At 50.9% G+C, this 11,418-nt stretch overlaps 1 protein-coding gene across 1 annotated transcript in view; it reads left to right on the top strand.

The window, feature by feature from the left end:
* Nucleotides 1-673: 673 nt before the first annotated feature.
* UBASH3B (ubiquitin associated and SH3 domain containing B) overlaps nucleotides 674-11,418 on the top strand; it is a 65,510-nt gene continuing 54,765 nt past the window's right edge. The window contains exon 1 of the mRNA XM_066203541.1: nucleotides 674-914. Within this exon, the coding sequence (XP_066059638.1) occupies nucleotides 772-914 (143 nt within the window). The 5' untranslated portion in view covers nucleotides 674-771. The remainder of the gene's footprint in view (nucleotides 915-11,418) is intronic.

Here is an 11,418-nt window from a genome sequence, read left to right as displayed (position 1 = left end):
AAACTGAAAGCCCCCCAAAAACCCCACAACCCCTTAAAAATAAATAAATAAATAAATAAGCAGAACCATCATAATAAAAGGCCAAACAATGAAAAAACATGAACAAAACAAGCAAACAAAAAAAACCCCAACAAAAACCAAAATAGCCCCACATTCACATGCTTTTTTTGGCTTTTTTTTCCCTCTTTTTTGCTTTTTTTCTTGGCCTTTTTGGTTTTGCTTTTTCTTTCTTTTCTTTTTTTTTCTTTCTTTTTTCTTTCTTTTTTTTGGCTATTTTTAGCCTTTTTTTCTTTCCTTTTATGCTTTTTTTTGCCTTTTTTACCCTTTTTTTGCTCTTTTCTTTCCTTTTCTCGCTCTTCTTTGCTTTTTCTTCCTTTTCCCCCTTTTTTTTTGCCTTGTTTGCTTTGTTTTTTTCCTTTTATACCTTTCCTTTTTCTTCCCCTTTTTTTCGCCTTTTTTTTTTTTTTGCCTCCCCTCCTTTGTGTTCCTTTTTTTTTTTTTTTTCCCCTCCATCTTTTTTTTTTTTTTTCCCCTCCTTTTCTTTTTCCAAAAGAAACCCATTTCATTCCTCCCTCCCTCTCCCCCTCATCCCCCACCCACCCTTCCTCCGCGGGGCGGGGGCAATCCCTGCCTGGCTCCCGCCCGTCCCTCCCTCGGCGCTGGGTGTGGGCGGTGTCGCCGCGGCTCCGCGGGCCCCGTGGCTTGTCCCCGGCGCTGTCCCCGAGCCCTCGGCGTGCATGGCCCTGCGCGGGCGGCGATGGCTGCGCGCTGATGGCCCAGCTCGCCATGGCTGCCAGGGACGAGCTGTACAGCAAAGTCATCCCCCGGCGGAACCGCCAGCACCGCGCCGGCACCATCAAACATGGCTCGTCGCTGGAGATCCTGCTCTCCATGGGCTTCCCCAAGGCACGGGCGTAAGTCGCTGCTGCCCCGTTGGGGATTTTTTTTTTTTTTTTCCTTCTTTTCTTTCGCTTTAAGGAGGAGAGATGGAGAGAGAAAGAAGCGGCGGGCGCTGCTCGGCTTCGCGGCTCCGGGGCCGGACGCGGGGAGGGAGAGCCGGGGAGTCAGCCCGGGAAGAGGCGGGGATGAGCTCCCGGAGAGGGGAGGATGAGCTCCCGGAGAGGGGGGATGAGCTCCCGGAGAGGGGAGGATGAGCTCCCGGAGAGGGGGGATGAGCTCCCGGAGAGGGGAGGATGAGCTCCCGGAGAGGGGGGGGTGTTCTGCCGGAGCGGCCCGGGCAGCGAGGGATGCTCTGCCGGAGAGGGAAATGTGCTCCCGGAGCAGGGAGATGTTCTGCCGGAGCGGCCCGAGCAGCGAGGGATGCGCTCCCAGAGAGGGGAGGATGCTCTGCCGGGGAGGGAAATGTGCTCCCGGAGTAGGGAGATACGCGGCCGGAGAGGGAAATGCCCTCCCGGAGCAGGGAGATGCTCTGCTGGAGCGGCCCGGACAGCGGGGGATGCTCTCCCGGCAGTGGGCAGTGCTCTCCCGGCAGCCAGTGGATGCTCCCCCGGCTGCGATGGGATCCGCTCCCGGAACGGCCCGGAGATGCCTCCTCGGAGCAGGCAGGGAAGCGGGAAATGCTCTCCCGGCAGCGGGAAATCCTGTCCTGGCAGCGGGGAATGCGCTGCCGGAGCAGGGGACGCTCTCCCGAAGCAGGGGACGCCCTCCCGGAGCAAGGAGATGCTCTCCCGGAGCAGGGGACGCTCTCCCGGAGCAGGGGGATGCTGTAGCACCCGCGGGATGCTCCGCTCGCATCCTCCGGCACACCGGGTCCCGTCCCCGCAGCCCGCCCGTACCGTCCCCGAGGTGGGGATCGTCAGGGAGGGCAGTTTTTGCCGCCCGGAGTGAAATCGCTTTAGCCCGGACACCCGGGGGGTTTTTTTAAGCCCTGTAAAGTCACCCAAAAAAGCAACGGAGCGACAGAAGTAAATTTCCGTGTGTAGCCCGAAGCGGTTTGGTTTGTCTTGTCCAATTCATGCCCTGGTGTTACCTTCCTGCGTGTGCTTATGCTTTAAATTAATCAGGCAGCAAACTAATGATAACTTAATGAGGGAGCAGTGAGTCCTGAAGTGGGGCTGCTCCTTTTGGGATGCAAATTGAACCGGTGGGGATCGGGGTGGTTCCTTCGTCTCCCCAAGTTTCCTGTTTGTTATTGACACCAATCAGAACTCCAGCCTGTCTTGTCACAGGGTTTTGGGTTTGGTTTTTTTTTTATAAATACAGGCAGGCACATGCAGTTTAAGGGCATATGTTCCTTGCGGATCCGTGGGATTGCATGGACCCACCAGCACATGCAGGAAATCTTATTTTTGTTTTCCACGGCGCTGCTTTGCACTCCTTCTGGCTGTCAGTTATCTACTGAGATCAGCACACAGCTTTTAGACACAGGGAATGCAAATGAAGAGCAGGGCACAGCGGTGACTTCATGCTTAGCTCGGTTGGGAGAAAAGCTGGTTGGGAGAAAAGATGTTCATCTGTCAGTGGAGCTGGAATAAAAAGAAAAAAAACAGCTTGATGCTGTGAATGAAAGTGATTCTTACCTGCACAACAGTGCCATCAAGGCTGCCAGGCAGCCCGGCTCTTACCTGACTCAGGATCTGTGTCTGTGGGTCACATTCCTGCCCAAAAAGCACTGACATCTGTTCAAACGCACTCAGAGCTTCATCACGCACAGCAGAGAAGGTTAAACACGGGGAGCAAGGCAGAAGAACGGGCAAAATATCCCTAAATGTAAAAAGTACTTATTGGGAATGCAGCCAGGCAGATGGGTAAAGCTTTCTTGATATCGAGTTCAGGATAACCCTGTGTGACAACTCAGCTCTCTGCTGGGACAGGCACCACTCACCCCATCTGAAGGAGCGATGATGTCCCTGTTCCACCCTGCTGGAAATGCTGCAAATAATTCATCATTCCGATTCAGACAAGAAGCAAAACGGAAATAAACCAAATAAACTCCAAGCGGTGCCACCGAGGGTGGGATGTGGATGGAACACGGGTTTGGGGGCTTGAGAGGCAGGAAAAAGGTGGCAAAAAGACATTCCCTAAAGGTGCAGAGGATGCTTTTTAGCTCTCAGCATTTCTCTGTGAGTGGCAATGAGAACACCAAGATGCCAGGGAGGTAAAAACATCATCAAAAGCATCAACTCTCCCACCTCTGTCTCCTGCCCCAAAGCCCCAGTTCCAGCAGGAGCCAGGGAATTCAGTGAAGTGGGATTTCAGTTCTGTGCACACAAAACACGAGCCAGGCTGGTACTTAAAAGTGGTGACCATCTGTTTGGGTGGCTTATGCAAAACAAACCTCCGAGTTGTCAGACAAGTCTGTCAGGCATGTCACAAAATCCCCTGGCTGCTGGCAGCAGAGGCCTCCTGCCTCCTAGGGGGGACTGGTTGGGGCAGGGGACAGAAAGGACAGGCAGGGTGACAGGCACAGGGCTGAGCTGGAATCAGAATTTCCAGGGTGGAATTGAGGAGTGAGAGCCCGGGGAGAAGAACCCTCCTTGCCCGATTTTCAGCTTCACCCTGCAGGTGTTAAAATAATCCCAGGTGAAAGGCTGAGTGTGATTTCCAGGTGTTGCTGCATGGCTCAGCTGAGGGGAGAAACTGGGCTGAGCCAGGCAGGAACCAAGAGGGGATGTCAGGGAGCAAGAGCAAAACTGCCATGGGTCTTGGCTTCACACCAGGGGGATCTTAAAAAAGCCTTGATTTGTCCATCCTGCGGGTGGGTTATGGGGGATTAGGGATGAAGGGCCCACCAAAGGACGTGTCCCTCCTTTCTGAACTGACACACCGCTGAAATCACTGGCTCTGCACCAATGTCAGTGTCCCGCAGCTCACACTGGCACCTTGGAGCTTCTCCCTGTTTCCCCCTCTGAGGAATTTTTTGGCACGGGTCCTTCTGTTTTCCTTCTTCCCAGCACCAGCTTCGGCTCAGGGCACCTCTGAATCACAGGGTGATGTTCAAACCACTTCTGGAAGCTTTTACCTGAGCGTGGCACCTGCTCAGGGCCCTGCAGTGTGTCATCCCTTTGAAGCATCCCCACGAGCTGCTGTTCTTTTGCCAGCACACAGCCATTATTATTATTTTATTCTGCAATTAGCCCATTAGATTACGTACTGTCTGGTCCCACAGGCCGTCCCCATGCCCAGCAGCCTCTGATTGAAGCAGGCAAGGAAGGCAAAGGTGAGGTTATAATTCCCATTTTGCAATTTGGGCACCAAGAAAAACATTTTACACAAAGGCCTAATCAAACCCCCAGGGCTTCAATGCCCTAAACACCAGAGGATTCCTCCAGAAAGAGATTTCATGCAATTATTATTTCCCAGTTGCCCCAAAATATTTATCATCTCGTTACGAACCTCCCATCAGTGGTTCCACCTAATTGTCTCCCAATCTGCCTGCCAGCATCTCTCACTATCGTTAAAATCCCTGTATATATCCCTGAGAGTAGAGAGAAGAAAAGCACAAAAGTAATTTACAGGCCATCAAAACCACAGGGGATCGCTTACAACTCCTGTGCATTTAGAAGCAATTAAAAAAAAAATCCATCATGTGTCTGTAAAAGGCTAAAATTGGAAAAAAAAAAAAAAATTAGTGATGGGCTGCAGTTTGATTCAGGATGGAAGAAGACCTTTGACCAAACTTGAATTAATGAAACTTATTTATCCCGCATGGTGCAGGAATCAATGTGGCTGCAGAATCTGCAAGTTTTTAAAAGTTTCATGTCAGCCTTTAAACTCCTCCGAAACGTCCTCAAAAACCAGAAAGTCAAAATTTCAGCGTGATAAAGAAAGAAAAAAAAATCCTGCTTTCTTTGTTTTAGTTCTGGGTTCACCTATGTGCATGAATATAGAAATTTATAAAATTTAAGATGTTTTCAGCTGCTGCACACGGCTCTGAATTCAAGCCACAGCTCTGAGCTGCTGTTTCAGAAGAGATCCAGGCCTAAGCAAATGAAGATAATTCCCTGGTCCCTGCCATTACTCAGGCTGGGGAAATCACTGCCCATAACCAGAACACTTAAATTAGAGATGTTGTGCTTTTTTTCCTGTCGCTGCGCTGTCTCTGATAAGCAGAAGAGACGACACAGGTGGCAAAGCTTTCCAACACTAAATGGATGTTCCTTCCCCTCCTCTGGGCCTGGAAAAGGCTTTAACTCTGTGCTCATGGCCTGAGGAGGAATTAATTCCCCTGGACCTGGAGAAAACCAGTCTGACTTGGATTTGCCTTCTCAGAAACGACGAGAATTTACAAGTATTAAAGGTCTCATTATTGCCGAAGGAACGAAGCTCAGATCCAGTTTACAAACACCAAAAAGCTTCTGTGGTGTTTTGAAAGGGATTTTTAGCCTGCTAAGACACGTTTTGCTTAGTAACAGACTTAGCAACACCTCAGGATCTCAGCCCAGCGAGGCTCAAGTCGCTCCTTCCTCTGGGGCTGGGGCTGGATTTGGGAAATGACTGCGTGGAAGCGAAGGGCTGCTCATCATTTGCGATTTTGAAATGGTTTCTCCCTTCCTTCACAGCTTTTTGCCTTCAGGGTGTTTGTTTTCTGCAAATGCTCCTGGCTGAAATTCATCCCGCTACACAGATCCAGCTCTAAAACAGCCCCGAGGCCCGTTTGAGCCCAAGCATTTGAAGGATTTTCCTGATTCCCAGTGACTGGTGCTGGCCCAGGGCGTGGAGGGAAAGCCCATCCCAAGGGAAGAAACGCTGCTGGAAGCAGCAGCTTGGGAGGCTCCGTTGGAAGGGATTTCCAAGTTTAGCAGCACTGGGGGAAATCTTCGAGTCTTGAATGGAAAATCCAGGTGTCGTAGTCACAAGGGCTTAGGGAAAAGCTTCCCCTAAAGCTGATCACTCCAGACAGGGATCTGGGGCTTGGATAGAGCTGTGGATTGTGTGGCAGAGCAAAATACTTTCATTTCCAGTCCTGCCCGTGGACATTTGGGAGCACAAGCTTCCAGGGAAGGGTTTGGGACCTGTTTCCAAATGGTGACAGAGGGAGAAGTGCTGGAGGGGCTCCTTTGGGAAGGCCCTGGTTCCCCGCACTCGGCTGTCATCGGGGTTTAGGGGATGGGAGTGGGACAGTCTGAGTCTGACCTGCTCTGGTTTGGGAATTGCAGTTCCTGGGTCAGCCCCGAGGGCTGGGAGCAGTTCTGTGCTGGAGGGGATCCAGCAGGTCTGCAGGACAGGGGCTGGGAGCTGAGGCAGCCGCTGCCAGGGGGGTGCTCTGGAGAAGGGCTTCAGAAAATCCATTTGGGACTCAGTTCCGTGCCTGCTCTGCACATGGATTTTAATTTTTTTTTTTTTTTCCATTGGCTTTGCTGCAGATTTCTGTGGTGGGACTGAGATGAGTCCTGCAGGATTCAGGTTGTTCCAGTGTGTTTGGGCTGGGGGGATCTCCATGAGACAGCTCCTCACTTTAAAGATCCAAACTGATAAACCACAGAGGGCTCTTTATTTCCACGGTACACTCTGAAAACTGAGGCGCAGAGAAGCTGAGATATCCAATCTATAGTCGGGCTGATACTTGCACCTGAACCTGTAGAGTTTCAGTCCGTTCAGGACAAGACTTAGATCTGCTCTAAGCAGAACAACAGTTTCCATGACACGGTACAATATCTTCAGAGGGAGGGGCACCTCTTATCGGAGGCAAAGGAGTCGTTCCTGTGATAAGATCACGCTGAAATGATAACGGCAGCAGCAGTGCTGCTGTTACCTCGGTGGCTCAGGATGCTGGACGCAGAACTGCCATTAATCAAAGGGACACAGAACTGCCATTAATCAAACCTGGTGGCTGGGAGCCACGGGGTAATCTGATATTTGGGGCTGATACCCACAGAGAAAACGTTTGTTCCTGCCACAAACATCGAGGAAGGAGTTTAAGGACAAAGATTGCTCGGCCAAGGTCAGGGAGCCCCAGCAGGGCTCGCTGGCCCAGAGAAGGAGCTGGTGTGTGTTCAGGGAGGAAACAAAAAAATCAAACTGCTCTGCAGTGCCTGCACAGCCCACACTGCACCGGGAGCTCGTGTTGGGAGTGTTGGAGCAGCATCTCGGTGTGCAGTGAGGTCCCAGGCAGCAGCCAGCATTCCCTGGATGGCTGAGATGTGGTTTTCAGGGCTGTCTGCCTTTGGCACACGCTGACAGAGATGTCAGAGAGTTTCCTGGTCCCCGAGCACTTGGTTTGTTTTGGTATTAAAATCACATGGTGACAAGAAAACATTTCCTTGGGCTTCCGTCCCTCTGATGATTTCCTTGTCCGAGAGCCAAGGTCCTGAACTTGATCCTGCCCTCTGCTCTGGGGAGGAGAGGAGCTCAGAAAGTGCAGCCCAGACCGCACATGTCACTGAGGGAGCCTGAAAAACCGCCCTGTTCCTTCTGTGTCAAAGCCCCAGGCAGTTAAAAACTCCATCCTTGGGGTGCAATTCCCTTCCAAGCTTTTTATCAGCTCCGAGGGAAACGGATCCCAGTGTTATCTTTTCTGTCCCCTTTTTCTTTCTCTTCACTTATCTCCAGGCCTGTCAGGAGCCAGTTTCAATGCACTGGTGAGATTCTCAAGACAAAGAGTGGCCAGGAGGAGCTCAGGATTTCGGATTTGAAGGGAGCCCTGTTGGCATTAATTGCTGATTCTCTTTCCCCCTTGGGCAGTGGCAGCGTGTTGGGCTGTTTCCTGCAGAATTCTGCCTCCTGTAAAGCCCTCTGGAAGTTTCTCCCCGGATTATTGCTGCCACTTCCCTATGGAACAGCCTGACTGGCGGAAGTCAGGGGGGAATTCCATTCTTTGAAAGATCATGAGAAAAAAAACAAAAAAAAAAAAAAAAGGGAAATTAAACCCCCCTCCAAAACATGGTGCCTTTAAATACCAAGTGCTAACCCTGCTGGCTCCTGAGGACACTTTTGTGGTTTTAAGTCGCTTTTGAGAGGGAATTTGGACTCCCAGGTTTTGCTCAGAGTTGAGAACGCTGCCCTGGGTTTTTTTAACTAAGAGCTCATCGTGGATTCCCAGCATGTGCTGTGCAACTGCAGAAAGAATAGAGACATCCGTGTGTGTGTCTGTGCTGCACCAGTCTAATTATCCTCAACAAGCAGAGTCATCAAAGGAGCTGTGTTTCGGCAGCTGACAGCGTTTTGGATTCCAGCACCGGGGCTCTCTGCAGCCTTTGTGCTCCACCGCGGGCTGGGCTGCTCAGCCCCTCTGTAAACACACCCAAAGAGAAGAGTCCTGGGTGTTTTTTCTGTCCCCACCACGTCCTGGTTGTGCACAAAGGCTGAGGCTGGACAGCAGCAAAAAGGAGGGGGGAAAAAAAACCAAAAAAGTGAGAAATTGAGGGAGTTGGTGAAATTGCCTCAGCTGACAGGCTGCAAAAACAGCGTTTGAGACACCTTGGACTTCTTGTCTGTTCATAAGGTGCTGTCTCTTCACACCCTTAAAAATTCTCCTGAAGTTTAGCACGTCCCAGCAGCCAAAGGTGGGGCTTGAGGTACCCTTGAACACCCACAACTCGTGGTACAGAGCTGAGACACCAACCTCACCCACCTGGGGAGCAGGAGCGCTCCTCCCTTCCCTGGGAAGCCTCAGAATTCCCATTTCTCACAAAGATTCACGGCTGCATGTGCAGGTATGACAATATTCTGTCAGGCATGGTCAGGATCTGAATAAAACTCAAACAGAAAACCAGTAATTATCAATTGAGCCTGGAACAGGCAGTAATTATCAGCTGAGGGAGAGGAGATGTGTTTGATTGTGGGCCTGGTATTTCTGGGCCTGAGAGATTTCAGCCTGCTGGCAGCTGCTGACTTTTTTTCCCAAGGAAAAATTCCTCAAGAAAGCTTCTTCTCAAAACAATCCTGGCAAACAACTCTCCTTTCTCCAAGCAATCTTTCTCCAGGTGGTGTTTTGCTGTTTCTCCAGTTTAACCTGTAGGATTAAAGAAGTGTCGTTCCTGTTCACCAACCATGTTAAGTCTGGAACAGAACACCCTATAAAAAATAGTAAAAATTAGACAATAAAACTTTTTTTTCTATGCTCTTTGCCTCCTGCAATATTTAGAGTCTCTCATCTTGCGTGTCCTACAGCGACGTTTGATGGCTCTGCTTTCCCCAAACACCAACTGTGTGCCCTCGAGGCTGAGCTGTGGCATTGGCAGCACCCTGCAGGCCAGGCCCTGTCAGCAGAACACCTTGGGAATGCTGCTGGGAATGATGTGGCTGAGCAAACCTCGGGATGTCTGCCCCCTGTGCTAAACCCAGAGACTGGGAGCTCTGAGAGACACCCAGAGCCGGGCATGGAGAGAGCTTTTAACTGTGGTTCACTCCCACCCAGTGATGCCTTGAGTTTGAGCTCTGATGTATTTGAGGTTCTGTGGTGCCCAGGGGTGCAGCTCGGAGCTCACAGTCAGTGTCACTCAGCTCTGCACACAGCAGGGACACAAAACAAATCCTTCTCCTGCTGCACACCAAGGACAACGTTCAGCCCCAAAGGCACAAACAAGGGTGGGCTGGAGGGAGGAACAAGGATGGGACCTCACAGCCTGGAGCTGGAATCGGACAATTAAACCCCAATGTGCAAATGGACCAAAACTTATAAAAGTGTGAGACCTCGTGACCGTTTGTCCATTTTGGGTCCATTTTGTGCCCACTTTGTGTCCACCTTGGGTGCAGCCCTGGCCAGGCTCTTGTCCTCCCCAAGGTGGACCTTAAAGGCCTTTCAATAAATCTCTGCTTTATTCTCTGGCTCTGCCCAGTCTCTGTCCCAGCTCAGCCTCCCCACGGCATCACCACCCCCCCCTGCCATTATCACACACAAGCCAAGGGCCACTTTTCACCCTTTCATGGAGTATTGCTGATGCTCTGCTCTCCGTGGCTGCGCAGAATTAATCATTTGGGGGCTGCTGACTGTGACATCATTTGCCAGTGCAGAGCTGGGGGTGTTTTGGGGAGATTTCTCATCTCCTGATGTGTAAAAAATTACTGTTTTCTTTCCCTTGTGCTCAATGGAACCCAGCAAGTTCCTCCACGACTCATCCCATTAATTTGGGCTAATTCAGCCAAGCCCCTCAGCACACGCTGCAGTGGCTGAGACCAAGAATTTCCCAAACATTTCCACCCAGGCAGGCATTAAATAGCACTGGAGAGACCTGAAACAGATGAGCTGGTGCTGCTCTTTTCTCTTCTGAGCTGTTCCCCATTTCACCCAGAGCCATTTGCAGTTTCGTGATGCAAATTTCAAGCCCTGAGCTGGCGCTGAGATGAAACCCCCGTGATCATTCTGCCCTCCCCGTGAGCAGACACCTGATTTTTGTGTCCCACAGCCCCGGTGTGCAAGGAGGGAAGGAAAACACCCTCCCTGCTGCAGGAGCTGACACTAAAGAGGAGGCAGAAAGAGCCTCCAGAGGGGAGCATGGGGAGAAGGAAGGAAGAAGCCAGGCCCTGATCCCAGCATTTCCTCCAAAATCCTTTTTTTCCCCCCGTGATTTCAGTGAGTTAGATTGAAGGGTAAATCCACAGCTGCATGAGGAATAACTACTCCCAGCTAAGCACCATTCCCATTTTACAGACAGAAAAATGCAGCTTGAGACAATCCACGGAGGCTCCCGATGCCGGAGAGGGCACCTTAATTAACATTTGCCATCCGCTGGAGACAAAGGGCTCTCCACAACTGCAGCTCTAAGTGGTGTCAATGATGTCCTGCTCCCTTGTTCCACAGTTATATTGGATTTCTGCCTCACAGTCGATATTTCCTTCTGAGAGGAACTGCCAAAGCAAGCCCCAGTAAGTGTCAGATCACAATTTATTAGCCAGGGATCAGCCACTTCTCCCAGGCTCCATTCAAAGAAATCTCCAGCTAACCCAGATTTGGGGCTGGTTCATATTCACAGCAGTCCACGGGCAGCAGGAGCAAGCCTGGGAGCGAATGGAGTTCACAGCTGCACCTCACAAATCCCATTTCTGCTCCTTTCCCCACTCTCTCCATGGCTGTATCATAAATGCATTCATGCGCCGAGAGGCAAAGCCTTCCAGCAGTGTAAATCAGCCCAGCCCCGTTCCCTTTGTGGGAGCAATAATAACAACACACAGCAGCTGAGCATCTTCCCCAGAAATAACCCAACTCTTATTGCTAGCAAAGCTCCCTTTAGAGAAATGGGCGTTTTATGCCATTCAGGGAATGCAAAAAAAAAAAAGCCTGGGCATAAATAAGAGTCAGCGCCAAAGCCTCTGGGAAGGAAGATAAAAACCTCAGGTGTTTCACAGCACTTTATGCGTTGGGGCAGCGGAGTATTTTATAAATAGTGACTCCAGCTCCCTGCCTGCAGCTGGGGCACACAATCCTGCTTTCCCAGGCAGCTGGATGCATGGGAACCCTGATTTTTTGGCTCTCAAATTCATCGGAGGATGAGTCAGGAGGGACCCCACAGCGTGGGG

The sequence above is a fragment of the Chamaea fasciata genome, unplaced genomic scaffold, assembly GCF_029207755.1.
Source record: "Chamaea fasciata isolate MVZ Bird 193981 ecotype frontalis unplaced genomic scaffold, bChaFas1.0.hap1 SCAF_24, whole genome shotgun sequence".
Taxonomy (NCBI): domain Eukaryota; kingdom Metazoa; phylum Chordata; class Aves; order Passeriformes; family Sylviidae; genus Chamaea; species Chamaea fasciata.
This window is presented reverse-complemented; position numbering and strand designations above follow the sequence as displayed.